Source organism: Carassius auratus, chromosome 32, assembly GCF_003368295.1.
Source record: "Carassius auratus strain Wakin chromosome 32, ASM336829v1, whole genome shotgun sequence".
Taxonomy (NCBI): Eukaryota; Metazoa; Chordata; class Actinopteri; order Cypriniformes; family Cyprinidae; genus Carassius; species Carassius auratus.
The window spans coordinates 8,333,125-8,360,436 of NC_039274.1; the positions used below are offsets into that span (position 1 = coordinate 8,333,125).

Below are 27,312 nucleotides of genomic sequence, written 5' to 3' on the forward strand. Positions count from 1 at the left end.
CAACAGCTGTTTGATAGGCTTTTAAACTGCTTTATGCACATGAAACATTCTCAACCATGTACTAACAATAACAGTGTGAACAGTACTTTAACAGCACGGACAAATGACAAATTTGCAATAACTTTAAGAACGACTTTTCCATATGATGAATAATAAAAACAACACAACACCCTGACAGCCAATCAGAATCCACTGAACTTTAAAGAGCTGGCACTTTAAAGCGGTACGCGACGTAACTGCACGAATATAGTTAGTCTTCAAAATAAACCACGTTATGCTGCATGTGGTAGTATACTTAGTTATAGTTATCTCTTTATAGTTTCCGTTCTTGGCATGAGCGGGTGTTAAGTAGACCTGTGTAGTTATTGGCCTTCCATCAAAACCATCACTTAAAACATCCACTACATAATCATATAAATCAACAAATGTTTGGATGTGGTCTTCAAAGTCAGATTTAACCATCATGCCTCATTCAAAGCGAGCCGAGTATGAACACTTGATGCATAAAAGTTCAAGCTGTGATGCTGCTGCTCTTTCAGTTGATCTGGAGATCTGTGATGTGACAATGATGCACCTGACCTTCAGTCAGAGATGTAGACAAACACTCGCCGTGATTAAAACGGAGACCGTATTCTTTCACTCTCTCTGTCTTCATTCTTAAATATGGCAACGAATACCCTTGGACCTACACTACAACAAATCCCAATTCACTAGCAAGCTAGCTAGCTACATCTTAAAACTCAGCATCAGCAGCTCCATCGAGACGTAAAGAGTTGAAAAAGAAACTCCAGACCTCATGAGGATGGGCCTGTCTTAAGTTTTGCTCCGGTCATATAGTGAGCTAGGCTAAGTGACGGCGAGTGGGGCCTGCTCTCTTCGTTTATGCGGCTCTTTTTCACTCCCTCCATTCCCCTCCCGACGCCATCTGTTTGTGCCACGAGAGAGTGTGTGTGGAAGTAAAGAGAAAAGGCGACATTTTGGCTCTATAAAATGACCCACATACTGAATCGCTCTCTCGGAAATACGAGTGCAAATCGTTATGTAGATGTCAGATGAAAAGCGGAAATGTAAATATCAGCATCCAGTTCAGAGTGCACATTATTTTTTGAGGCCAGTTAGGCACAAATCGGTGAGTTTTCGCTGGGACAGACAGTGGGACAGCCGCATTTTGTCGGGGCTACACGATCAGTTTCGTTTTCTGTTTCTATGGCAATAATGAACGGACCGTTGTCGAACTTACCACGCTCCAAAAATCGGGTGTATACGTAGAAAACACTTTGGAAGATTTGAATATCGCTTTCTAGTTTGAATTGTTGCTGGTCTGGTTCTCTGTGTTCGGCAGGAAGGAAGGAAGGAAGGAGGGAAGGAAGAAGGGAATGAGAGAAAGAGTGACGTGAACGAATAAACAGCCCGGGCTCCTCCTCGCTGTCACAAGTAAATGATGGAGCTCGTGGCCACAAAATATCTACCTGCACACTCATTTGATTGCAAATATTGGCTACGCAGACGATTATGTTTGTTGAAGGACGGAATGACAAAATGTGAGAAACCTGAGCTAATGAAGTGATATTCCTCTCAAAGCACAAAATGTAGAGATTTTTTATTATTTAAGCAGTATGTTTATTCTGTATCTGTCTTCAACGTGCACTTTTGTTTGGGTTAATTTATATAATTTATAGGACTTATTCAAATAACGGACGTTAGAGGACGCTATTGTTTCACTAGCCTAGTTTCCTGCACTAACAGAAGAGGTCGCACTCTCATTATCAATAAAAAATCACTTCATGAGGTCAATCGATCCCGTAAGTCTTAGCGGTTTTCATTCAGTATATTGGTTTATTAAATGTAAATGTAAAAAACTTTCACTCGACTGCTCTCTCCTGGTTTCACTGAAGCCAAGCAGGGTTCAGTCTGTCCTGTACATGGATGAGACCTCCTGGGGAATACTGCTACTGCCTGTTTGGCAGGGTCCTATTGGGTAACCCTGCAATCCTGGTTAATTTGCATATTGTCTTTTATCAGACTTGACCTCCTCATTATTCCCATAGTCACATGTGGTAGTAAAAGACCCATGTGAAAAATGCTATATCAGTGTAGCAAGGTAAAGTGCTGTAAAACAGGGTTCCCAAATTGACCATTGTTGGCCAAATTACATGCTTGGACAGGGATTAAGGTGTGACAGTAAAACAGTACAAAGTATGGGTTTAGTGAAATAAGAAAAAAAGTGCATTAATAATTGTGGATCATGTGCTAGTGGAAAAGGTCATAATCTGAAAAACTGAGGTAAAGGTTTCTCACCTGTATCTCAAACATTTAACTAACCACAATTTTTTCCTATAAACTATTTGTATAGTGTCAAGCAATTGTAAAGCATGCATAAATAGTTTTTTTCATACATCTAATATTGATATTCAATTAAGCATTATTTGTAGAGTTTCATAAAATGTATAATTATAATTTGTTATCAAATTAACGTTATAATTTATATAATTTATATTAAAATTAATATGCCCCTCCCCCTGCTGGATTAAGTTGTGGCTCAGGGTTAGAGCTGATCTCAACTGAGATAGACATCGGTTTCTGTGCATTGCATCATGTCCCCTCAACATCTGTGACCAGTGGGAAGACTGAGTGTTTGAGTGAGTATTTGACCCTGTGTAAATCTGATTAGGATTGAAGTGTTCCCGTCCCATTGGGATGCACCTGGAAGGACTAATCGTTGTGACTCAAAATGTCTCCAGAATACAGGAATTACATCACACTTATATGTATCTACATGTGCACAAACACATGCATACATCAACAGGTGGTTACTGGTTACATTATTTCAACTCTTGACATGATTGTGTGAAAGAAGCCTTTCTTCTTCTATGGATGTGTATCCACACCCACAGTGGGGTGTGTATAGACCCAGTGGGAGAGAAGAGCTTGAGAGTTTCTGGCTGTAATTCAGTGTGGAGTGAATCATATAAAGAACATGCACACACGCGCACACGCACACACACACACACACACACACACACACACACACACACACATACACACAACACACAGAGTACATGTATACCTTCCCACATTCAGTGACACTCCACTGCACACAAAGTGAATGGAGTGGCATGGTCTTTTATTTGGGTCTGTGCTACTTTCATCTCGGAGATCCGAATATTTTTTTTTTCTCTGTCAAGATGTTCAGTTGTACAGTTTAGACTTGTTTAAAACTAACCTGTTACTGACAAAAAAAAATAGGATTCAGTTTGTTGAGCTGCTAAAGAAAAGTCAGAGCATTGACTTTAGACATCCTGCTCTAGTTTCTGTCTTCCTCTCCTTCTCACAGTCTCCCACCCCCATCCTCCTTTTCTTTCACTGTTTCACTCACTTGATTCCTGTTTTGTTGCTCTGAGAGATGAGGTAACGGTCCCTAGAGCACTATCCATTCTCATTCAATTCTCATTCAAATATGTCTTGCAAATAAGCCTGAACAACCCAAAAAGAATCCTCTTAACAGAAAATAAGCAGATACTTGTATTTAGAGTTGCATTCCTAGTTTTGACGACATTACAATAATTGTTTTTACTCTGAAATACCCATTTATTTATTTTTTTGTCTACAGGTCACAAACTAACAAAACTGTAAGACAGCTTATTATTTCTGAGAGTTTGCTGACTCAGAACAGTCAGGTCATCATAGTTTGTTTTGCTTGTTTTAATCTTTTAAGAATGCAGCTGACCCAAATAGATGAAGGCCTGTAACTGACATTACTGTCAAGTTTATTTTTGATGTTGTGCCAAACCTATATGAAAGCTTGTTTCCAGCTTGTTATCTTTTATCTCACAATTCAGACAGATATCCACTCACAATTCAAAAAGATTTTCCTTCTATTAGGTCTAGAAAGATTTGTGTCTGGTCATGTAAGCTGGATGCACCATTTATTTAGTTATATGGACTGCTGGTCACTCTGACTAACGTCAGTTCTTAATCGCCAGTCAAGTCTCAGGGCCTAGGAATGCAACCCTTGTGTTTACACAAGATATCCCTCTCCCATGCCACAACTCATCAGACTGTTCATGCCATGCACTGAGGGGCAGAACTGCCCAGCAGCAACACTCTGAACTGGCTCGATTCCTAGGAGTATTAACACTTTGGTGTCTCTCGGATGTTTTGATTTTATTTGAATTTGAAGAGGAGGATATGAAGGCTTGCTGAGTCAAACACATGTGACTTGGTGTGAGAGAGAGAAAGAGAAAGAGAAAAGAATAAGAAAGGGAGGAATTTGGATCAGCATCGTCAGCCAGTCCATTAAGGGTACCAGAGAAATCTCAAGAGAGAGAGAGAGAGAGAGAGAGAGAGAGACACTCTTTCTCTTTAGTATCTCCAGTACCCCAAAAGAGTGCTTAAGTTGCATGTCTAGACTATTTTAGTTGTCTCCTGTATCTGCTGAATGCATTTGGTCTCTCAGCTCTATCAATGTTTCATTCACCAAACGACATTTGATGAATTGTCAGAAGTCATCCATCTAGCTGTGCATTTGGCTCGCCATGTTAAAACAGAAGCTTTTGTAACAAATGGATAAGAAAAATATGACTCAGACTAGCGGTTTACCTTTGGATGGCAACCTTAAATTGTAGACAAAGTTGGTATGGTCCACTGTGTAAAAGCGAATTGTGCACATGACTCAGGGCTCTCATTTCTCATTTGTTTAATTGTGGAGTAGACCGATCAAATACTGGTTACCTAGGAGACAAGCTAGGAGATGCTAAGGACAGACCAAAAAAGATAAGAAAGAGTACAGCATGACACAGAAGTATAGGAACCTTTCTCTCTGGTTCTTCCTCATCATAGATGAAACACTTTTTTGTATTTACATAAATGCTTCACGGCATGGATTATGTTATTCTGCACAAACAACAAACAGGGTGCAGTTTGTGAATGAATACCAGGTGAACAAAGAAACATTCTAACTTTGAATCTCTATCAGGACATAATAATAGAGTGAATGATTCAAAAGAATGACATTACCAGTAAAAAGAGGATGAGAAAGACTATACCCAAGGTTGGAGATTATCCTTTAATCGTTAGTTTTTAACCAACTCCTGACTGGCACAACTGCTCATTAGAAGTATTAAACTGCATTTGATGCCTGCCGTAACTTTACTAGTGATTTCATGGATGCCTGAGCTCATGGCCCTTGCTGCTGATCTAGATCTAATCTTCTGTAATTTCCTTTGAGCACTACACTGTGAATTATTCTTCTCAATCTGAATTTTGGGAGTCCCAGAAATCCAGAAACCTCATATATCCCCGGTTGGCTTTAAAACTATTAAACCCTTTTTAAATGAAAGCAACAACAAACAAACAAGGATTTACAGTGGTGAGCACAACTTTTGAGTTCAACGATTATAAAAAATATAGTCTAGTATATTTTTTGTATTTTAGACTTTTTGTTTTACATGACTCTTGTAAACAGTTATGACCAGTTTGCGCCTCATTAAATAAACTTACATTTAATTTCTTGTCCCCCAAAATTTGACTTAAAAAAAAAACTTTTTGGGTCTTATTTACCAAATGAGCAATTTTTACTGTAGTTTCCCATTGGTTACAATTGTGACTATGAATAAAACATACTGTTTCTCTGCCAGTGCAGAGTGTAGTTTCATGTCTGTGTGTTAGAGGTGTGGCTCCAGTGAATGGTTGGAGGAGGGTCGAGTGTCTTCAAGTAGGTATAACTGCAGAGTGACTGTCTCGGAGGTAGATCCATGAGCGAAGAAATCAGAGGCTGGATCTTACGCAGTTAATCGGGACTGAGAGAAACCATGCTGGAATACAGTTCTGAAGGCTCATTGACGATTTACATCAGATAACAGATGTAATGGTTTTAAGCGCTTTAGTGGTAAGTTGCGTATATAATAAGCAATAAATAAAAAGGGGCCAGGGTTGACTAGAGGTGCGACGGATGATTTATTATTGCTCGGAGACGTGGGACTGACCACGTTTATCTGTTGAACGCTGTAACGTCAGCTGTTGCAAAACATCACTTTTTAATATAAGTCAATAATTAATTTCCGTTTAACATAAGTGCTTTGATATTAAGGTGTACTAGGATCCAGACTGTATATCGTGTGTGGGTGGAAATGGGATCATATAAACAAGGTGGTGCTGAATTGTGCGTCTGTGCTTACCACACAGTCACCGCGGAGTAAACTCGACATCTGGAAGTAGCTACGTGTGAGAGAGAACGAACTTTAAAAGTAGGCTGAACAAGAGCACTGATAAAAGCTGTTTATTTTATTTATTTCTGTGTTGCTGTCACCTTCTTAACTGTAAATGCATTGAATCGTATTCTAATTGTATTCATTTTAATCTTTGCATAGGCTTTGCTTTTTATTTCGAACTGTTTATTCGGATCAAGTGGGGCAAATCACCAGACCTGTTCTGAACCATTAAGATGCCTGAAAAAGTTACTTTATCTAACATTTTAAGTTGTGGTTGAAGAGTGCTTAAAACAGACCCTCATTAATTATCAATCGCAGTTATCAGGTGGATACTGAAGCTTGATCACATCCATGATGATGTCAGGCAAATGAAAACATCTACAGAATGAAAAAAGAACTATAACATTTGATTGGGTTTTGATTTTTAAAGAGCATTTGATCTTGTATTGAAATTTATTTGTCCCTAATTGTATTAGAATCCATTCTATAAAATTAGTTTCCTTTGTTTTCCAAATATACGTCAATCAGGCGTATTGCATTCATTTACATTAATGATTGATATTAATTTTTATTATGAGTGGAATCTGAAAATAAGATAAAATCTTCCTCATTTGTGTCTTCTCCTTTTAACTTAATTTAGCCATGTGAGACCATGTGACTTCGGAGTGTAGTGTATGCCAGGTAGGTTTGATAATTAACACTTGAGGAAACAATTTAATTTAAAATGATTATCAAAACTTTTCTTTTCTACGAAAGATGATTTTAGTTATAATCAAAATTGAGAGAAGCTTTCTAATATTGTAATAGAGTGGTTGCAAAAACAAAAAACTAGTTCATCTCAGTGGTTGGGCAAACAAGAGAGCACAACATGAAAGCAGACCTTTGTTATTTACTTAAACTCTGCTCTGCTTAGAACTGCATCAACCTTTTGGATCAAAGACTCTGAGGACTAGACAATGAATACCTTGTATGTCCTATCAAAGAACCGTTTGATGTTTATATTATTTAGAGAAGACAGTGCAAGTTATTCTGTTTGTCAGAGTCCAAAAATGATAACCTCTCTACATTTGGCGTATTAATTTGTCAGAGGAAGACTGTTCTTGCCATCTTACACATCAGGAAAGAACCTTTGTTGTGTAACGGTCTGAAAACATGAGCTTGGTGCTTCTTGTGCCCATGTGCAATATCTGTTGTTTGTACTTGTATATGACCTTCAAGAGTTTCAGTAGAAGTTATTGATAATGCCTTTACTGAACTTTTTGCTCCAGGGACTTACCATGCAAATGGACTTAGTCAAAGAAACCTGACCAATGGTGTACTACCTTCTTCCAGTTAGTATAATAAAAGTTTTAGGGGAAATATATAATAGACAGCTTGTAAACATTATTGCATATATCAGATCTTTTCAAAGTAAAAGATAACAAGTTTGACCTCTGTATCTACGGCTTCTCTTTGGTCTGGTTCACGATGTAATGCATTTAATTTGTCTTATGGTAACAATGAGAGAACATTCACCCATGGTGCTTCATTAAGAGTCTCCTAAGAATGATAGATTTATCATGTTTATTTTTGTTTACTCTGCATAATGTGTGATTCGGTTAAAGCGAGTCACATCAGTTTTTAATTCATTATAATCCTGAGTACAAAATCCTTCGGTTCAGAGGATTGAGTCATATTATTAATTGCCCTTCATATCATCATCTTTTGATATTATGCACTAAATTAGGTCATTTCAATGTTAATGGAGGGTTGTTAATTGGCAAAAGTTCTCCATGTAAGGGAAGTCTTTACATAGAGCCATATTTTTGTTTGTGTATGTAATGGTACATGTGATCTGGCAGCTGTAGTTAACATAAGTGTAAGCAGCATGTTTTATTTTTATCTCAGTATCTTTAATCATTTAGAAGTGCCTGACTTCCAGATCTAACCCTTGAGTCTAAGCAGGAGCACAGGGCAGTTCAGTCTGCAGGCTGAATGTCTGTTTGTGCACAACTTGTACTTATAACGGATGTCAATACACATATTTAGCTGGAATTTTGTTGCATCTATGAACGATTTAGGCTGTATTGTAAATGAATACATCTGTAGTTGTATGGTTTCTCATAGCTGAACTTTAGGCTATTTAATGTCTCTAATTGTTTGCATTTTATAGTTGCTAAAGACAAAATTGCCACCAGATCTATCTGACAGTTAATTCACTGGCAGTCTGTTTGGAATTGGATTTGAATGCTGATTTAATTTTCCCCAAAAGGAAACCACAATAAATTAATAATACAAATGTTACAAATAAATAGAAAATGAGAATGTGAGCGTAATCATTATGGTACTTTGTCATTTCATTTGTATGTTGAATTTGAGGCAACAGAGACTACACAGCCTTCCTGTTTTCAGGACATAACACTCTTAAAATCTGATCAGGCCAAAAGGGAGTTGTTGCATTTCCAAATTCTGTTTGGATAATATCATGAAGAGGAGGACGTGAGATTCAAACTCTTTCCCAGAAAAAACACTTAAGCATCTGCTGTGGATTTAGAGATCTGTCTATTTTGAACTGAAAAAAATATATATGTATTTATTACTTGTCTTAGATTCAGGCTTTAAATGTTTTTTGTATCAGCTGTGAGTGTCTGTAACACATAGTTGTTGGGAAATTAATTTTTGTTATTATTCCTTCCCAGCTAAGCTGCGTCCTTCAGTGTGTAAGTTAGTAATCTGATAAAATGACTAAATGTACTTCTGTTTCTCCCTCTGCAGATTCCAGAAAGTCTCATTGGAGTTTGCTACATGGATAATACATAAAAGGAGGAATGTGTTTACCCACAAGGATCTGATATCTTTTCAACTTTGGCCTGTTTGAAGCCTAATTGAAATATGCAATGTCCCGTTGACCTGGAGTATAACTGAAAGAAGTATACCTGAAAGAATTAATGACGGTGTAAACATCACATTTAAATCCCAAAGATGCCTGGAATATAACCATCTCCATTTGCAAAGCAGTAACCATGGCAATCAAATATAAAGTCCAATGGAAAGTATCCATGGAAACCACAAACTCTGTCTGGCTTTTATTCGGGACCATATGGATTATTTTGGCTGGAGTTTTACAAGCAAACATGGCGAGTGAAGATGATGTCACAGCACGCATCAGTTTCACATACAGTGAGTGCATCAATTAATTATTCATTATTCAACAGATGTTTTCTTATCTAAATCTATTTACAATTTACTTACTACCATATTAGTCCCACCAAGAGCTAACGGGTTAAGTTCATTCACACTGGTGCTTGTTCAGGGATTATTTCAGTTTTGGCTTGGGTAGTAGGATGGCTTATTGCATCAGTCAATAGCACACATGTAAACTCCTGCCCACTTTTTGACCATTGATACGGTACTGTGGTACCATGATACAGTGTTGGTTGGTATCAGGTGGTAATTCCATGATGTTTTCACCAGGACTGCATTTATTTCATCGGAAATACAGTAAAATTGTGAAATATTACAATTCAAAATAACTGTTTTCTTTGTATATATATTGTGATGGCAAAGCAGAATTTTTACAGCCATTACTTCAGTCTTCAGTGTGATATGTTACATCATTCTAATATGCTGATTTGGTAGGAAATTTTTCTTATTAATGTCATATATATGTATATGTGTGTGTGTGTGTGTGTGTGTGTGTGTGTGTGTGTGTGTGTGTGTGTGTGTATATGTGTGTGTGTGTGTATGCATACATATTCTGTAGGAGAAGCTCTGCTGGCCCAAATTCCCTCAGACTTCCACTCACCTGAAATAATTTAGCTCAATTTTAGGGCTACTTGAACTGCCATGATGTCTAGTTCCCGAAAGACCCTTTATGTTTCAAATGTTGCGTTTACTCATCTTAGCCAAACACAGGAGAGTTGAATCCATGATTGTAAACATTTACAAGGGCTATTAGAACCATTTGTAAACCCTGGCTGGTGTACTGAATCAGAAGGACAGACATACTCATTAATCACTTGAGGTTGAAAATTCAAATGTAATGGTTGTAATTAGAACAAAATGGCTTGTAAAGACTTATATGAGGAAACACTGACGCTAGTGACCTCTGTGCCTTGCCAGGAAAGCCTTCTGGACATGCAAACCCACGTAATTTTCAAGGGTTCCTTTGTGTGACAGATTTTTGAAGTTTTGAAGTTGCATTCCATGTGAGGAATAGAGGATAAATTTTGAACGTACATTAATAATTTATATATTTGTGTACATATTACGTATAGCTTGTATGTGTGTGAAATCTAATGCTTTTTCAGATAACTGAAAATTTTTGTTCTTTTTCTGAAGTGTTTAAACGGAAGCTGCATGTTTAAAGTGATATTTTTAACTGTGTGTGTTCAGATGCAGAAGGACGATCAGTGAGAGAGTTCTCTGTGGATGGCGTGTATAACTATTCAACCCTTCTGCTGAGCCCAGATGAAAACAAAATCTACGTGGGAGCCAGGGAGAACATATTCTCTCTCAGCCTGGACAATATCAGCGTGACGTATCTACAGAAAACAGTACGTGTATACAAGAATGTTTGTAGTATAGTGTAGGAGTTGATTTTGATGTTATTCAGCCTTGTTTTGCGTCTTTTGCAGCTCACATGGAGCACTCCAGAAAAGAAGAAGCAAGAGTGTATCTTTAAAGGAAAAGGCCCCCAGGTGCATGTGTGTTGTGGTGATTGTTAATATAAAAGTGAAAAAAGTGATATAAGTGAAAAAATGTGATCCTATATATTATAATCTGTCTCTTATGTGTTTCAGACTGATTGTTTCAACTACATCAAGATTTTACTGCGTCTGAACAGCACACACCTGTATGTGTGTGGAACATATGCCTTCAGTCCAAGCTGTGCTTACATTGTGAGACTTTTTTTCTCTTGATGATGTTCAGTTATATTTATGTGTATCCATGATAAAGAATAGAAAAAGATCTAGTAAAATGGAATAATATAATTATTATTTATTTAATTAATTAAAGGTAAAACTAATTATGTGATATTTTATAAGACTTATTGACTTTTAAGGGTCTGTAGACGTACTGTCTGATACAGTTTATTGTGTTTTTTTTTTTCCATGTGTTGGTTAAGACATGACTTTTATTTCACATTTTTCATAGCATTTTAATAAGCAGTTGAATAATAATAAAAGACGATCTACTTAATAATTATTTAATTAGATATATTTAAGTCATTGTATATTTAAATTAAAAAAATTATCATATCATTGACCTAATTGTGTTAGTGTTTGGTGTCATTTGTTCTAACTGTTTCTCCATGGTTTCCTGGAAATTTTGTAGAACATTTCCAGTTTCTCTCTGCAAAGAGATGAAAAGGGGGAACACGTTATGGAGGACGGACGTGGACGCTGTCCATTTAATCCAGAATACAGATCTACAGCTATTACAGTGGGTAAGAAAAACTCATGCAGAAACAATGCATTTGTTTTGTTTGAACTCCATACATAAACATCATTCAGTTTGATGAACATGGTGATTTACTGTTAATAAGCACTTGCATGTTTTGTTGTGTTGCAGATGGGGAACTGTACACTGCTACTGTCGGTAACTTCCAGGGAAATGAACACACCATATATAGGAGTCTAGGGTCTGGCACCCCTCTCAAAACAGAAAACTCTTTTAACTTGCTCCAGGGTAAATATATATATACAAACACACAATTCCTCACAAGGGACTTCTTGGAAGATAAATATCCAAAAATAAATGCCAGCATCACTGATTATAGAACCCTGCTTTCTCACGCATGTTGAAAACAAATTATACTTTCTGATACTGAGGTTAAAAAATTGATACAAATTAGATTTTTAGTATATGTTTTATGAAAGTGTTTATTTATGTGTGTGTGTATGTGTGTGTGCTGTGGTCCATTAGACCCAGCGTTTGCAGGTTCTGCTTATATATCAGGTTCAGACAGCGAGAGAAGTGATGATCAGATTTACTTTTTCTTCAGCGAGATGGGGAAGGAGTTCGACTTCTTTGATAACACCATAGTGTCCAGGATTGCACGTGTGTGTAAGGTAAGATGGATTGTTTAAGCAGTTCACACATGTACATGTAACTGCACACACATACACATACACAAATGCCAATATATCCAATATCAATACGCGCACCCATTACAGTTTTGTTCAAAATAATAGCAGTACAATGTGACTAACCAGAATAATCAAGGTTTTTCGTATATTTTTTTATTGCTACGTGGCAAACAAGTTACCAGTAGGTTCAGTAGATTGTCAGAAAACAAATGAGACCCAGCATTCATGATATGCACGCTCTTAAGGCTGTGCAATTGGGCAATTAGTTGAAAGGGGTGTGTTCAAAAAAATAGCAGTGTGGCATTCAATCACTGAGGTCATCAATTTTGTGAAGAAACAGGTGTGAATCAGGTGGCCCCTATTTAAGGATGAAGCCAACACTTGTTGAACATGCATTTGAAAGCTGAGGAAAATGGGTCGTTCAAGACATTGTTCAGAAGAACAGCGTACTTTGATTAAAAAGTTGATTAGAGAGGGGAAAACCTATAAAGAGGTGCAAAAAATGATAGGCTGTTCAGCTAAAATGATCTCCAATGCCTTAAAATGGAGAGCAAAACCAGAGAGACGTGGAAGAAAACGGAAGACAACCATCAAAATGGATAGAAGAATAACCAGAATGGCAAAGGCTCAGCCAATGATCACCTCCAGGATGATCAAAGACAGTCTGGAGTTACCTGTAAGTACTGTGACAGTTAGAAGACGTCTGTGTGAAGCTAATCTATTTTCAAGAATCCCCCGCAAAGTCCCTCTGTTAAAAAAAAGGCATGTGCAGAAGAGGTTACAATTTGCCAAAGAACACATCAACTGGCCTAAAGAGAAATGGAGGAACATTTTGTGGACTGATGAGAGTAAAATTGTTCTTTTTGGGTCCAAGGGCCACAGGCAGTTTGTGAGACGACCCCCAAACTCTGAATTCAAGCCACAGTACACAGTGAAGACAGTGAAGCATGGAGGTGCAAGCATCATGATATGTGCATGTTTCTCCTACTATGGTGTTGGGCCTATTTATCGCATACCAGGGATCATGGATCAGTTTGCATATGTTAAAATACTTGAAGAGGTCATGTTGCCCTATGCTGAAGAGGACATGCCCTTGAAATGGTTGTTTCAACAATACAATGACCCAAAACACACTAGTAAACGGGCAAAGTCTTGGTTCCAAACCAACAAAATTAATGTTATGGAGTGGCCAGCCCAATCTCCAGACCTTAATCCAATTGAGAACTTGTGGGGTGATATCAAAAATGCTGTTTCTGAAGCAAAACCAAGAAATGTGAATGAATTGTGGAATGTTGTTAAAGAATCATGGAGTGGAATAACAGCTGAGAGGTGCCACAAGTTGGTTGACTCCATGCCACACAGATGTCAAGCAGTTTTAAAAAACTGTGGTCATACAACTAAATATTAGTTTAGTGATTCACAGGATTGCTAAATCCCAGAAAAAAAAAATGTTTGTACAAAATAGTTTTGTGTTTGTACAGTCAAAGGTAGACACTGCTATTTTTTTGAACACACCCCTTTCAACTAATTGCCCAATTGCACAGCCTTAAGAGCGTGCATATCATGAATGCTGGGTCTTGTTTGTTTTCTGACAATCTACTGAACCTACTGGTAACTTGTTTGCCACGTAGCAATAAAAAATATACTAAAAACCTTGATTATTCTGGTTAGTCACATTGTACTGCTATTATTTTGAACAATACTGTATGTACTTCGCTCAATCCGACTGTATGAGGCCTGGGGGGACAAAAATGGATGGTATGTCATTTTAACAAAAAAACAAAAAACGACCCTGGATCAGTCAAAAAACTGCAGACTTTAGGTGAAAAATAAACCTGGAGATCTGGTTTAATAAGGTAACATGAAGAAAAAGTACACATTGTGTTACTTTCCTACCCGCTAATGCTAACCCGCTAACCCGCCTACAACCCATGGGAGTACCTTGATAATTGTTCAGACATGTACTATGGTATTATTCTTTGAGATGCCCTGGAGAATTATATAAACACTATTGTATTTGAATGTAATAATCATTCAGTACCGTGCTATCACTATCTGATGGTGTATTGTGGTGCCACAACAATGGGTTTCTCTATTTTTCTTTATTTTGATCCAGATGCTCTGAAACCAGGACTGGCGTGTTGATTCCCCCTAGTGGTCTTTCAGAGTATTATAAATCATTGAGACTGTTAGTTTCAAAGTGTTCATCATTTGTTTGTGTGTATGACCTCAGGAGGATCAAGGTGGAAAGAGAGTCCTGCAGAAGAAATGGACCACATTTCTGAAAGCTCAACTCTTGTGTTCGCTACCGGACGATGGCTTTCCTTTCAACATCATACAGGATGTGTATGTGCTTCCAGCCCAACACAAGAAAAACACACTCTTCTATGCAGTCTTCACTTCTCAGTGGTGAGCAAAAATAAATAAATGCAGAGGAGCTAGGGAAGATAAGATTGAGTGGAGGGGATGTTTTTCATGAATTAATCATACTAGAAACGGAATGTAACATTGCAAATGTTATTGTAATGTAATCCAAGGCAAATGTTATTGTAATGTAATCCAAGGGCATAACCATGACTTGAAAATAAAGTCGAAAAAAAATGTTGAAGATGTAAATCTAGTTGAGAAGTAATCATTTTAAACTATTTGAAAATAATTAAAAAAAATACATGCATTCAATCTTTTTTGTATATCCGATGTCCAAAACGCAAACTGTTTCTGATTCACATTGCATGAATCACGTAAACGACAGCATATTATCAATTTAAAAATGTCAAGTAGTTTGCCTCACTGGGTATTATTGGCAACCTTTCAACATTTATATCATAAAACAGTAGTCAAATATTAAATGTATTAAATAGTTAAATCTATTTCTAATTTGTTGCTGTATGTTTTGTAGGAGTAAAGGTCTAGCAGGCAGTTCAGCAGTGTGTGTGTTCAGCATGGATCAGGTAGAAAAAGCATTTTCCGGTCGTTACAAAGAGGTGAACCGAGAGACTCAGCAGTGGTACACACACACTCACTCTGTACCTGAACCACGACCTGGAATGGTAAGATGACACCGACTCAAAATATACAATATACCAGTTCTATAAGTGCAGGATCATTGAGTTTCTGTGAAGCTTATCGTGAAGATAGTTTTTTTTCTCCCTATCTACAGTGTATTACTAATGCTTCAAGACAGCTGGGAATGCACTCATCCCTTGATATGCCAGATAAGGTACTAAACTTTGTGAAAGACCACTTCCTGATGGACAGTCCTGTCAAAAGTCAGCTAGTGCTCTTCACACACTCTGTGCACTACACACAAATTGCTGTGCACCACGTGCAAGGCCTCCACGCTGCTTACGATGTGATGTTCATCGGCACAGGTATGTGGGTTTTTTGAGTGTTTGAGATTCTGCGATTTCATTTATTTTCTAAAGAGCTGTTGGCATTATGCTCTGTGATTTGACAGATGATGGACGTTTGCAGAAGGCTGTGAATGTAGGCGGTATGATGCACATCATTGAGGAGATCCAACTGTTCCCAGAGCAACAACCTGTACAAAACATAGAGATGGATTCAACTAAGGTGTGTGTGTGTGTGTTTATGCAGTAAAACTTCATAAAAAGGTTCAAGTTGTTGTCATTAGCTAATGTATTAAATATCATGAACTAACAATGAGTTATAATTTTACAGAATTTTTTAATTTAGGTTAATGTTAATTAATTTCTTTTGGTGGAAACTGTGATGCTGTGGTACATTTGTGATACATTGAGTTTTTCGACGAATAAAAGATGAAAATAACAGCATTCATTTGAAATACAAATCTTTTGTGACAGTTTAAAATGTCACTTATGGAAATTTTTAATTTAAATTCTGAATAAAATTTATTTCTTTTTTTTTTTTTTTTTGTATTGTATGGTAGTGTATTTTAACAAATATGTAAAAAAAAATCTTGCCTTTGTGCTCCACAAAGCATTCGTTTCAGTCTTTCACTTTCAGTCCTCTCTCTCAACAAACAGGGTTTGTTATTTGTGTCGTCACACTCTGGTATTGTGCAGCTGCCAGTAGCAAACTGCAGTTTCCATAACAACTGTGGCGAGTGTGTTTTGGCCAGAGACCCATACTGTGCCTGGACAGGCACACACTGTACTGACGTCACACGTATCCCACCACAAAAGTAAGTCTTCTTTTTTTTTCCCTTTTTTTATCCAAATAATCTGTTGCATTAATCATTTTGAGTACAAATACCAATCTGTACCTTTCTATGCATATTTCAGCCAATGGCAGCAGGATATCGAGAAGGCAGATACGTCAAAATGTAATGGCACGATGTTCAGTGTGGTGTCTGAGAGCTCAGGTAAACCTACAAATGCCAACATATACAAGCCAACATATACATCTGTCATCCATCTGAATATGTCCTAACACCCATCTCTGTTCCTCTCTTTCTAGTGTTACCACGTTCTTTCCCAAGTTCCCAAGAATCTGCTTGTGAGCTCATTATCGTCCCACCTAATACTCTTTTCCTACTGCCCTGCAATCTACGCTCCAACCATGCCCAAAGGAAATGGTCATATAAGCCAGATGTAGGCCACTTCCTGTTCCCGAGCCCAGATGGTGGGTTGGTAGTCAGCAGCCGTGCAGGCAGCGATGAGGTCTTCTCGTGCTGGTCAGAAGAACGTGGCTTCAGGCAACTCTTGGCCAACTACTGTGTGAAGGCAGAGCTGTTATCTGATTCGACAACCAACACATGGCGAATAGATCCACATTTAAAAAAAATCCAAAGCATTTCATCTGACATCTTGTCCAGCGAATCGGAGCACTCCGCTCAACTGCGCATAAAGACATATGGCACAGAGCTGGCAGTAGTGTGTGTGCTGTTAGCTGTTTGTGTGCTTTCGTTCGGGCTGTCGGTAGCATATCGACACAGGGGCCGGATGAAGGAGGTACTGAGAGGAGGAGAGCAAACTGGAGGAGCGCAAAAGAGAAGAGTCAGGCACTGGGAGAGTTTACCCCTCAATACAAGTGTGCTTCCAACATCCCCATCCGACCACAAAAGCTACCAGACGTTGGAGGAAAACTGTGGCTACATAATTGCTCCATCAGAGACAAGCACGCAGCACAACTCCAAGGAAGCACAGACACTCACCCAAACACCACAGAATGGCTTTAAAGAGAGTCATGTGGAAGTCAGTGACATTTGCCCTCAGCCACGGGTACGATTGGGCTCTGAGATCAAAGACTCTGTGGTTTAAAATGCTGATGCTTCCAATTAATTTATATAAATGACACATTAACAGTCTGAAATTCTTTATATTCACTTGGTACATTCAATGGGCAGCTTTCATGAAGACAAAGCGTACTGAGCCCCGAGTATAAGAGAATTGATAGGACATGCACAGTGTGTGTGAATTGAAGTATAGTTGCTTAAGACAATGCCCTCAAATCTATTATCTATTACCACTGCCAAGACCAAGAGTAATGATTCACTCAAGGTGAGAGGACTGTTCTATATGTCTGTTTGTGTTCCTTTGCTGTTTTTGCGCAAAGGTTCAATGCATAAGTGTTTTAAGTGGGGGAACTTTCATTTAAAAATTTGTCTATGAAACCCATAATCCATGCTCTGTAGTTTTTCATTATACCAGGATTAAACACCATGCAGTTCAGACCAGATAGCTCGCTAGTATTATAGAACTTTCTAAACATTTTAGAAATCTTTTTTTTTTTTTTTCCCTTTTTAAGATTCTATTTTTGGTATTTTATTATTATTATTATTTCTTAGTCATTTTTGGGAAGTAGTATGTGTTTTCCATTCTGTTATTCAAATGTGTTCATGTTAGGAAAGTGTCTGCTGTTAAATAATGGTATGTGTATGGAAATATTAAATGTGGAGAAATAATGAAAATACATTTAGTTCTAATGTAGCATACGTGTATGAGCATTAAGAATATTTGAATGTGCATTTGAGGAGTTGTTTGGAAATATAAAGCACAAGCTTGAGATTGTTTTGCTTCACAGGTTGGTTGTTTTTGTGTTTGGTGTAGACGTAGTCTAAACAGGCAGAACCAAGACAATGAAACCGTACAATAACACAAAATAATTATATTATGTGTTATAAATGGTCTGTTTGACGTGTGGTAAAGTGATATTGGAGGAATGGTTAATACATTAAGAAAAGAGCTCATAATGTCTGTACATTTGCAATCAGTTTTTTTTTTTAGGGTAAAAATAAAGTTAAGTTCAATTATGGGTGATCCAGACTTCACTAACATTGCTATTTTAGACTTCCGTTCCACTTGGAAAACTCTTTTTAATCCACATTAACTGACACGTTTGATGCTGTTTAATCGTGTTACATTCCACTGTGTTTTCAGATTTGTGTTTAGAATGGATATGTAAAGTAGTTTGTGATCTTTTATGTTGTTTTACATTTGTACATTCACGCACTTTATTTGTTTTTCTACCAGTATTTGTAAGCTGTAAATGATGTAGGCCACTGTCAACATCCTGGTTTAATTTTGTGGTCAATTGTACATTAATGAAGAAATGGAAATGGGTCAGAAAATGTGTCTCCACTGTCTGGGATGCAAATAAAATTTTGCATAAACTGTCATAGTCGGAGTATTATTTCTTTATTTTATCACGCATCTTTTCATGAAGTGCACTGAATAATTTTAATGCGGTCAAATTAAACGATCGGCCACCTGCAGGATCTTCACATGCGATAGCCTAGTACTAGCCGGACGTGACGTAATGATGCTGTGCCATGCTCGAATTTCCCGTGAAAACCTACCTGAACCACTCAAATCAGAAAACTTTATCATTAATTTAACGTTGTAAATCGGGCTAAAGTAAGGCGATAGTTTCGAACACTGGCTGGTTATGTACTTACTCAAATATTGATTTTGTTCAATTTTAACAACAAAAAGTGTTACGGACTGCAGATTTAAAAACACTGAATCATAATCCACATATTATATGGCTAACTATAGTATAAGGATAAATTGCTAGATGTGAATTAAAATGTAAATTTTATTAAGAAGGGCATTTGATACAAAAATACAAGATTACAGTGCAAGTCCACACATCTTTGAGACTCCCAATATTTGGTCTTGCTCTGATTATTTGAACATAAGAAACTCTCTCCTCAACAGCTGAACACAAATCATTATGTACGGTGTAATTTATATGCCCTTTCAAGAACATAACAGAGTTTGGGATGAAACATTAAAGAATCAAAGTCTCCAGATCTATACAATGACAGATACCTGCTCTTGACCAAAAAAAAAAAAAGAAAAAATAAATCAGGATGCCATGTCGGTCACAGCGCCAGCCACTGGTTAATTGCCTTTAGGGTCCACCTTCTCTTTTGCCTTTTTTTGCTTCTGCTGCATGATTTCAGCATCTCTGAAATACAATAATACTACTACTAATAATAAATATTATTCACATTCAGTATGATGCACTTCATAATTCACTATCAATTTGTTTTTTTGTTTTTTCCTGTTTAGATACCTTTGCTTTCGGGCAGCTGCTGAGAGGCCATCCTCATTTCTCTTCCCTTTGGCATGTTCATTGTTCTTCTTAGCATTCTTCTGACGGGCAAGCTCACGCTGATTTCCCCCTGCAAGACAACAGATCACATCAATAATGGCTTATTTGTGCTTTACTGCCGTGTATATATAAAGATTGCACACAGGATCGAACATGAATAAACAAGATACCACTCCGTTTAAAACTCCAGTCTGCAACTGGCAAATCTATTCAGTGTCAGTGTGTGTATTTTTAAAGTAAGGAAGGTTGATGCATGCAAACCCTAATCTGAGTACAGTTTCATCAACAACAGAGACATGTGAAGCAGTGAGGCAACGTGGCAAAGAGGGCGCCAGAGAGCTTTCATTACAATAATAACAACATCCTGAAACACTGAGAACAAAAATCTACAGAAATCACGAAATAAAGAACTTCCTAATCTAATGAAACATATTGTCCACTCTTCCATAAAGAATTTTGCCGGGTGACATTTCTAATAAAAATATATTCGACAATATCATTTTAAGTTTGCTTATGTGAAACTTTCCACGCAAAAAAAAAAAAAAAACTTTCAGTTAACATATCGAAAACGTTTTCCGTGTCGTAGTGTATATAATAAACAATTAATAACCACTAACGTCACCATAAACCAGCATTTAGCCTTGTTTAGCAGGATAGCAGGAGAAATCTTGTGATTTAATTTCGTGGAATCTAAACAGAATAAGCTAGCTGGCTAGCTGGTTAGCATGCGATTGTACCGCTCCTGTAATCGGCTTTCTATGAAAGTACCTCCATTAATAATAGTCGAAGCTGAGATCATGTCATCGGAAGGTATAAAAATCAATACCCACTAGTCATGATTGCTGTTTTGTTGTCGCCGGAGCGCACAGCTCAGCCAGGCGTAGCCTCCTGCACTAACGATGGCTGGCAGACCCGAGGTGATTCTGAAGCTTCACGACAATACAATATGAATACAGCAGCGAGTTTTTTTTCCAGCGGATATATAATTAAATACAAAAGAAACAAATAATACAGAACGCAGAACATACAATACAGGCTATACGAGAGAATACAGAGGAGAGATAAAAACAAAAACAAAACGATGTATTTAAAAACCGTTATACGAGATGTCTTCAGTGCTTTTTTATTAGAGGATAATTTTTGAAGTGATGATAATAATAAATGTAGATCTAAAGCAAATATACTGCAGCTGGATTTAAATTTAAGGTATCTAGCTTTGTGGATATGGTACCCATCATACAAATGAAGTTTAAGACATCATCGAACTCCTTGTTCTCAGAAATATCAGAAAGTAAAGGAACCTTACTGATGGAAATACCTCAGAGCTGGTGGAATACAAGAAATAGGGAATCTGCGGTATATGCAATTTTGAGTATTTTGTATATGCGTGTATTTACTTTTGTATATGCTTAATTATATATATTCCATAATTTCAGTCTAAGGTTCCAGTTCACTTTTTCACTCGCTAAATTCCCTCCGTGTCATTTACTCGGATGTACGTCAATATATATATATATATATATATATATATATATATATATATATATATATATATATATATATATATATATATATATATATATATATATATATATAGGCTATGTGTGTATGTGTGTGTGTATTTTGCATGTTCTTTGTGCATGTAATGTTACATGTGCTATACGAGCCTCATTTTATTTATTTATTTTTTTAATGTATTTTTGTATTCCAGTAGCATTTGACTATTTGTAAATTCTTCCACACTTTATGAAATATTATGATATTATTTATTTAAATTTTAGTCAAAATATATAGTCCATTCCTAGGTTTATATTGAACCTTTATAGTGGAGTAAGTTACATGTACTTGACCAGCAGGGGACGCCAGTGCGATGGTGGTTCTTTCTTTGGCTGCATTCCAGTCTGATATTTTTTTTTTCAAGGAACAATAACACACAATGTTATCAAGAAAACCACATTAAAATAAGAGAAGAAAAAAAAAGAAAGAAGGACAAATTACAACAAACAAAAACAGTTTTTCAACAAATTAGGCCTGTAAGATTTTTAAACAAAAATACAAGATATAAATACATGTACATATTTATAAACTCAGATAAATATATTGTAAAGTTTACAAACTTTTAAAGTGCTTATATTTACATATTTCAGTCAACAAAACCATACATTTGGGGGGTTTATTGTTAAATTTACACCTATGAATATTAAATTTGGTCAATAGAAAAGGTAAATTAATTAAGTAAAGTACTGTTCCTCTTGGTCATGATAGTCAGTAGTAGTGCCAAAGAGTACATTTCCCCAAAGAAGTGAAGAAGGTTTTAAACTCTTAAAAAAAGGAGGTCTTAAAAAAGGTCTTAATATATATATTTTCGCTATACATTTTTTTGACCTTACTCCATAGTGTAGATGAGTTTGTACAGTGCCAAGATAAGTGCAAGGCAGTATTCATTACAAAAAAAAAAAAAAAAAACATTTTACTTTTATTCCTTTTTAAAAAAAATTGTTAATAATGATTTGCTGGATAAATCCTATGAATAAGCTTATAAGAAACTTCTTTAATCTTATTTCTGAGATGTTATTGCTGTGGTAAAAACCACACTTTACTCCAGCAAATAAATTTTCCGATCAATAAAGAGACCAAATGAGACAATACATACTCTTTTCCAAAGATAAATTGTTACTGTACCTTATCATAAGATACTGATAGCACTATCAGTGTTTTTGGGACTTACTGAAAAACAAATTTTACCAATATAAGTTCAGTAAGACACTGAATCAGGACAATGGTCTATATCAATACCTTTAAATATGAACCTGAAGGGACCGGACCAATAACAATTGCAAATAATTTTTGAGTAATTGCAATTTTACAATAAGAAAGGAATTCATCATAAGAAAAGAGTGTGCCTTCTTTATTATATATATCTGACTAATAAATTTAATATGGTTGTCAAACCAGTTCTCAAAGAAAATAGATTCACGTTTGTAAAGAATGTTTATATTATTCCAGATGAAATAGGGATGCAATTAGTGCAAATTAGATGCAAATTAGTGACCAAGATAGGAGGACTTGTTTGTGGAAGGCAGATAACTTAGCTGGAATTTTTCTTTATCTATATTATGATTACACATCGAAACAAAACTAAGAATTCCAGTCTATGGTTCCAGCTCACTTTTGTTATGCCCTTCACTCGTTAACTTCCCTCCGAGTCGTTTACTCGGATGTACGTCAATGCATGAGTGCCCACTAGCGGAAACACTGGTCTTTTATTTTGTAATGAATGTGAAATATCCGGTGTATTATCGTCGCTTACTTCATTGCCACTACTTATTTTGACACATGACGAAATAAGCGAATATCTGATGTCCTCTCTCACACGAGGACGTGTAAAGTGAACGTGTCAGTGGGAGATTTTTACTGGGTGTCTTATTCTACACAGATCTGATCATGTCTGCGCCGTGGGCGGCGCGCCAAGGGGAAGTGGGTGATCTGGGCAGCAAGAGTAAAGACCAGCTCTTGGAGATGCTGTCAAGACAAGAAAAGTTACTGTCTAATAAGTTAGTGATTCCCCCCACTACTTTTTCCCATTTTGTTTCATTTTATTTTAGCCTGAATATATATCATTAATAATGTGTGTATAGATAAATCAGGATTTAAGATTACTGGCTTGATTACTATGCTGATTAAATATTCTGGATCCTTCCACAGGAACCTTATTATTAGTCGAGTAACGTTAAATAAAAGATCAGTGCATCCCATCAGTGCCACACAGCTGGGACAATTTATAACTGATCCAAGATCCAGTGATATAAATGAAATTGTTGCTATGTTGAAGTGATTAATCAATTGTGTGCAACTGGTCACTGTTATTATCCCGTTTATTACGGTGAAACATTCTGTACTGTATAAAATGCTGTTTAAATAAATATAATTAAATATTATCTGTACTTTTAAAATCTCTTCAGGAGATTTATTCAGACCCTTCCAGATAAGGGAAAGAAGATTGCCGGCTTTGTTGAGAAAGTACACCTTGCACTTGGACATCTGGAGGAGGAGGAGAGAAAACAAGCAAGTTTAATCTCTCTCCGGATGGAGTTTCAGAGTAAGTATCAGCATGCCCTTGCCAAGCGAAGCACAGAGACACATTTAGACTCCAATTTGGACATGATTATCCCATCCCACGACAGAAACAAAGCCAATGTCAATATCGATGCGGCTAACATAAAAGAAAATGGTGGTTTGTTGGGCCAAGCGGAGTCTTTGACATCCCAGCCGGAGGATGCTGAAACACTAGAAACAGCCGGTGGGAATGCAGCAGCCTCACCGATGAAAGAGCTTGTGGTGGCATTTGGACAAGTAACTCTTGATGAAAGTAACAATGGCTCCAACCAAGACACCATTAAAACCTTGCTTCCTAGTAAGCAACAGAAGAAACCACATTACATTGAAGTTCTGGAGAAGACAGAGAAAAGTGTGAATATGAGGAAGCCCAGATTCAAACCAAACCAGTGAGTGGAAACTACACTGTCATTGCATGGCTTTGTTTTTCATTTGTTTTGAAAATAAGCTGAAACATAAAACATTAAAGGGACAGTTCCCACAAAAATTTAATTTTGGTCATCGTTATAAGATCAAAAATGGTCTTAAAGCAGCACCGTAAAATGAATCTGAATTAATCAAGTGGTTAAATCCAAGTCTTGCAAAGAGCTAAGATTGCTTCATAGGTTTTTATTTCCATCTAAACAATGATTGATACACATAGAGCACATTACATATGGAAAACATAAAGGCTCAAATATGTAAGACAAGAATCAGTGAGGTTTGTTCTACCACGTGACGCATACACAAGCTTACATGTTTACCAAGTGTGATGTGCTCTATATATGCGTTTATATGTGTATAAAAGCCCAATTTAATCTGTTCCTATAAAGTGATTATATCTCTTTAAAGCACGTGGATTACCTGGACTTTTAATGGTGGTTCAGAAACCTCTCAAGTTATATTAAAAATATTTTAATTTTTGTTTTGGAGATGGATCAAAGTAAAAAAAAAAAAGGGTTGGAACGACATGAGGTTGAAAGTCAGGTTGGATAAAACTGTTTGTGTTTTATTTAGGTTAGCTGTAAAATCTGAGTCTTCATCACCTAGTCAGGCCTCTGGCAGCATCACACCACTTACTGCAGAGGCCAGAAGACAAAGAGACCTAAAACACCTGGATGACATCACTGCGGCTAGGTTTCCACCCCTGCACCACACTCCTGCCCAGCTGCTGTCATTAGAGGAGTCAGCCGACCTTCTGCAGGAGCAGACAAGAAGACACCTGGTAGGCTGAAGATGTCTTGCTCATAGCAGACTCAGAGAAACTGAGAAGAAACTTGAATGACCAAAGTGAAAAAACTATTTTGAGAGAGTGGTTTTAATACAATTGCATTCTTTTTAAGAAAATAACTTTATTTTTGAGAAATTCCAGTCTGGATTCTGATTGCGACATAGCACTGATTCTGCACTGTTAAAAGTGCACAATAATATTGCTCGGTTTGTTGATGCCAAGTGCCCTGTTATTCTAGTGCTGCTTGATCTCATGGGAGCCTTTAAAACAGTGAACCATTTAGTCCTTCTGTCTCGACTTAATCACTTTTTTTGATAATCGGGGTACCACACTTCAGTGGTTCTCATCATATCTGACCAATAGAACCTTATCTGTAGTGATTGGGGACACGTTCCCCTCCACCACTTCTCTCTCTTGCATCCTCCCTATTCTTTTTTTCACTATACATGATGCCTCTTGGGTCCATTATACCCAGGCATAATATAGCTTTTCAATGCTATGCTGATGATTTGCAATTTTATTTGCCTATAAGACCAAAAAATGCTGACGTAGCTGGGCTGCTAATTGATTGCATTTATGACATGAAACTATGGTTAGAGCAACATTTCCTTCATCTCAATGAAGAAAAGGCTGAATATATTTTATTTGGAGAGTCTGTAACTTCGGACTTTGATGCGTTGACTTCAGAGCTTAGACCAACTGTCAGAAATCTTGGTGTGACTTTTGATAGTAGCCTGAAATTTGATAAAGAAATTGACAGCGTGGTTAAAGCTATTTTTTTTCAGTTATGTCTTTTGGCCAAGTTCAAACAATTTTTGAATCGCTTTGACCTTGAAAAAGCTATTCATACTTTTATCAGTTCAAGAATACATTATTGTAATGCACTTTATGTTGGTGTGTGGATATTTCTACCCCATTCTGTATTCATTATTCATGTAGTACATTCATGTAATTGCGTATACTTTTCATTTCAGGAGTTGCAGGCCAAACAAGCTGCCCAGAAGCTGGCAGATGGTCTGAGTTTTAAGACGGAGAGTTACAACCCAAAAGGAGGCCCACTGACAGCCTACAGAGAGGAGCATGATGATGGGGCCCAGCTTTCCTCAGAGGAGGACTGATCGTGGGGCCCTAGAGGGAGGGCACTGGCTTGTTGATGTGTTTGGCCCCATGCCCTGGACCAGATCTAGGCCTACAGCCCATGCTTCAGGACCCTGGAGAGAGGCTTCCAGCCTGAGGACAAGAGAAGGGCTCATCATGAACGGCAGGGACAATGTCTTAGATTCTGCTTTTGAAGATAAATAACTGCATCAAGTTGAGAGTTATTGTGTGAAAACTGATCGTTTTTGCATGTGGAAATGTTTCTGTTCAACAGTAACAGATTATTTTGGCAAACTAATGCCAACAAACTGAAACCTCGGCAGGTCTACACCTGTTGTCTTGTATAGAATAATATAATTACTTATACTTATCAGCCATACGTTCAAGGGTGTAGTTCATGTGCTATTATAAAGATATTAATAGAATATTTTTGTATGACCTTTCTTAATGTTTATTTAATAAACCCTCTGAATTGACTTTTAAAGCTTGTGATAGTTTCTTTGAATCGGATAACCGAAACCGCAGTTTCATCAACTAAAGGTGGAGGCACTTAATGTTTTGTCACTTGAGTGCAACAGCCTGGGAAATGTCTGTCTCCCTCCCTTTTGCAGCATTGTTTTGATAAGCGCCCCACTGGTTTGATTGGAATGAGTCCGCTGTCTTTTGAAGGGAGGGATGTTGTTATCACTGCAGAAATCTGTGACATGCCTCAGATGATTAATATATGTAATGTGAAATATTGAGGCTTGAAAGAATTAGAGCAATTGGTGGAGTACATCTGGATTTTATTTAGATCTTGTTACTGCATGATGTGGCAATGCATTCTGGGATGGCAACAGATAGACAGACGTGACATGTGGTAAATGCAAAGCCATCGACGCTAATAAAACCTATTAAAATTCACACCTTTAACCTCTCAGGATGTAAACAATTTTTTTTTTCTTTACATATTATTCTGGAATCTTTATATTTAAATAGATTCAAAGGAGCCTGAAGAGGGAGGAAATCCAAATCTGTGCCGGTCTGCAGCTGATGACCTGTGATAACCTCTAGTAATTGCTTCTGC

General features: G+C 37.1%; 2 protein-coding genes and 1 long non-coding RNA gene across 4 annotated transcripts; 2 read left to right on the plus strand and 1 right to left on the minus strand.

Moving 5' to 3' along the window:
* Positions 1-5,746: 5,746 nt before the first annotated feature.
* On the plus strand, positions 5,747-18,881 carry LOC113051519 (semaphorin-4B-like). Of its 2 annotated transcripts, XM_026215347.1 has the most exons (16): positions 5,757-5,887; positions 6,089-6,245; positions 8,964-9,368; positions 10,584-10,744; positions 10,826-10,888; positions 10,991-11,089; positions 11,526-11,637; positions 11,763-11,879; positions 12,117-12,262; positions 14,514-14,689; positions 15,180-15,330; positions 15,441-15,651; positions 15,738-15,853; positions 16,288-16,445; positions 16,546-16,625; positions 16,721-18,881. In XM_026215347.1, exons 3-16 carry the CDS (start codon positions 9,212-9,214, stop codon positions 17,521-17,523), a joined length of 2,550 nt encoding a protein of 849 aa, XP_026071132.1. In that variant the 5' UTR covers positions 5,757-5,887; positions 6,089-6,245; positions 8,964-9,211; the 3' UTR covers positions 17,524-18,881. The 2 variants fall into 2 exon arrangements, with proteins under 2 accessions (XP_026071131.1, XP_026071132.1); XM_026215346.1 differs by lacking the exon at positions 6,089-6,245 and having other exon boundaries at positions 5,747-5,887.
* A 401-nt stretch (positions 18,882-19,282) lies between these two features.
* LOC113051520 (uncharacterized) lies at positions 19,283-20,793 on the minus strand. Its single transcript, XR_003276913.1, has 3 exons — positions 20,653-20,793; positions 19,784-19,892; positions 19,283-19,675 (listed from the first exon to the last, which is right to left on the minus strand). It is a non-coding gene; the product is annotated as an uncharacterized LOC113051520 (long non-coding RNA).
* A 2,328-nt stretch (positions 20,794-23,121) lies between these two features.
* On the plus strand, positions 23,122-26,730 carry LOC113051521 (DNA-directed RNA polymerase II subunit GRINL1A-like). The gene is made up of 4 exons (XM_026215348.1): positions 23,122-23,376; positions 23,785-24,327; positions 24,935-25,142; positions 26,123-26,730. Exons 1-4 carry the CDS (start codon positions 23,267-23,269, stop codon positions 26,264-26,266), a joined length of 1,005 nt encoding a protein of 334 aa, XP_026071133.1. The 5' UTR covers positions 23,122-23,266; the 3' UTR covers positions 26,267-26,730.
* The last annotated feature ends 582 nt before the right edge of the window (positions 26,731-27,312 follow it).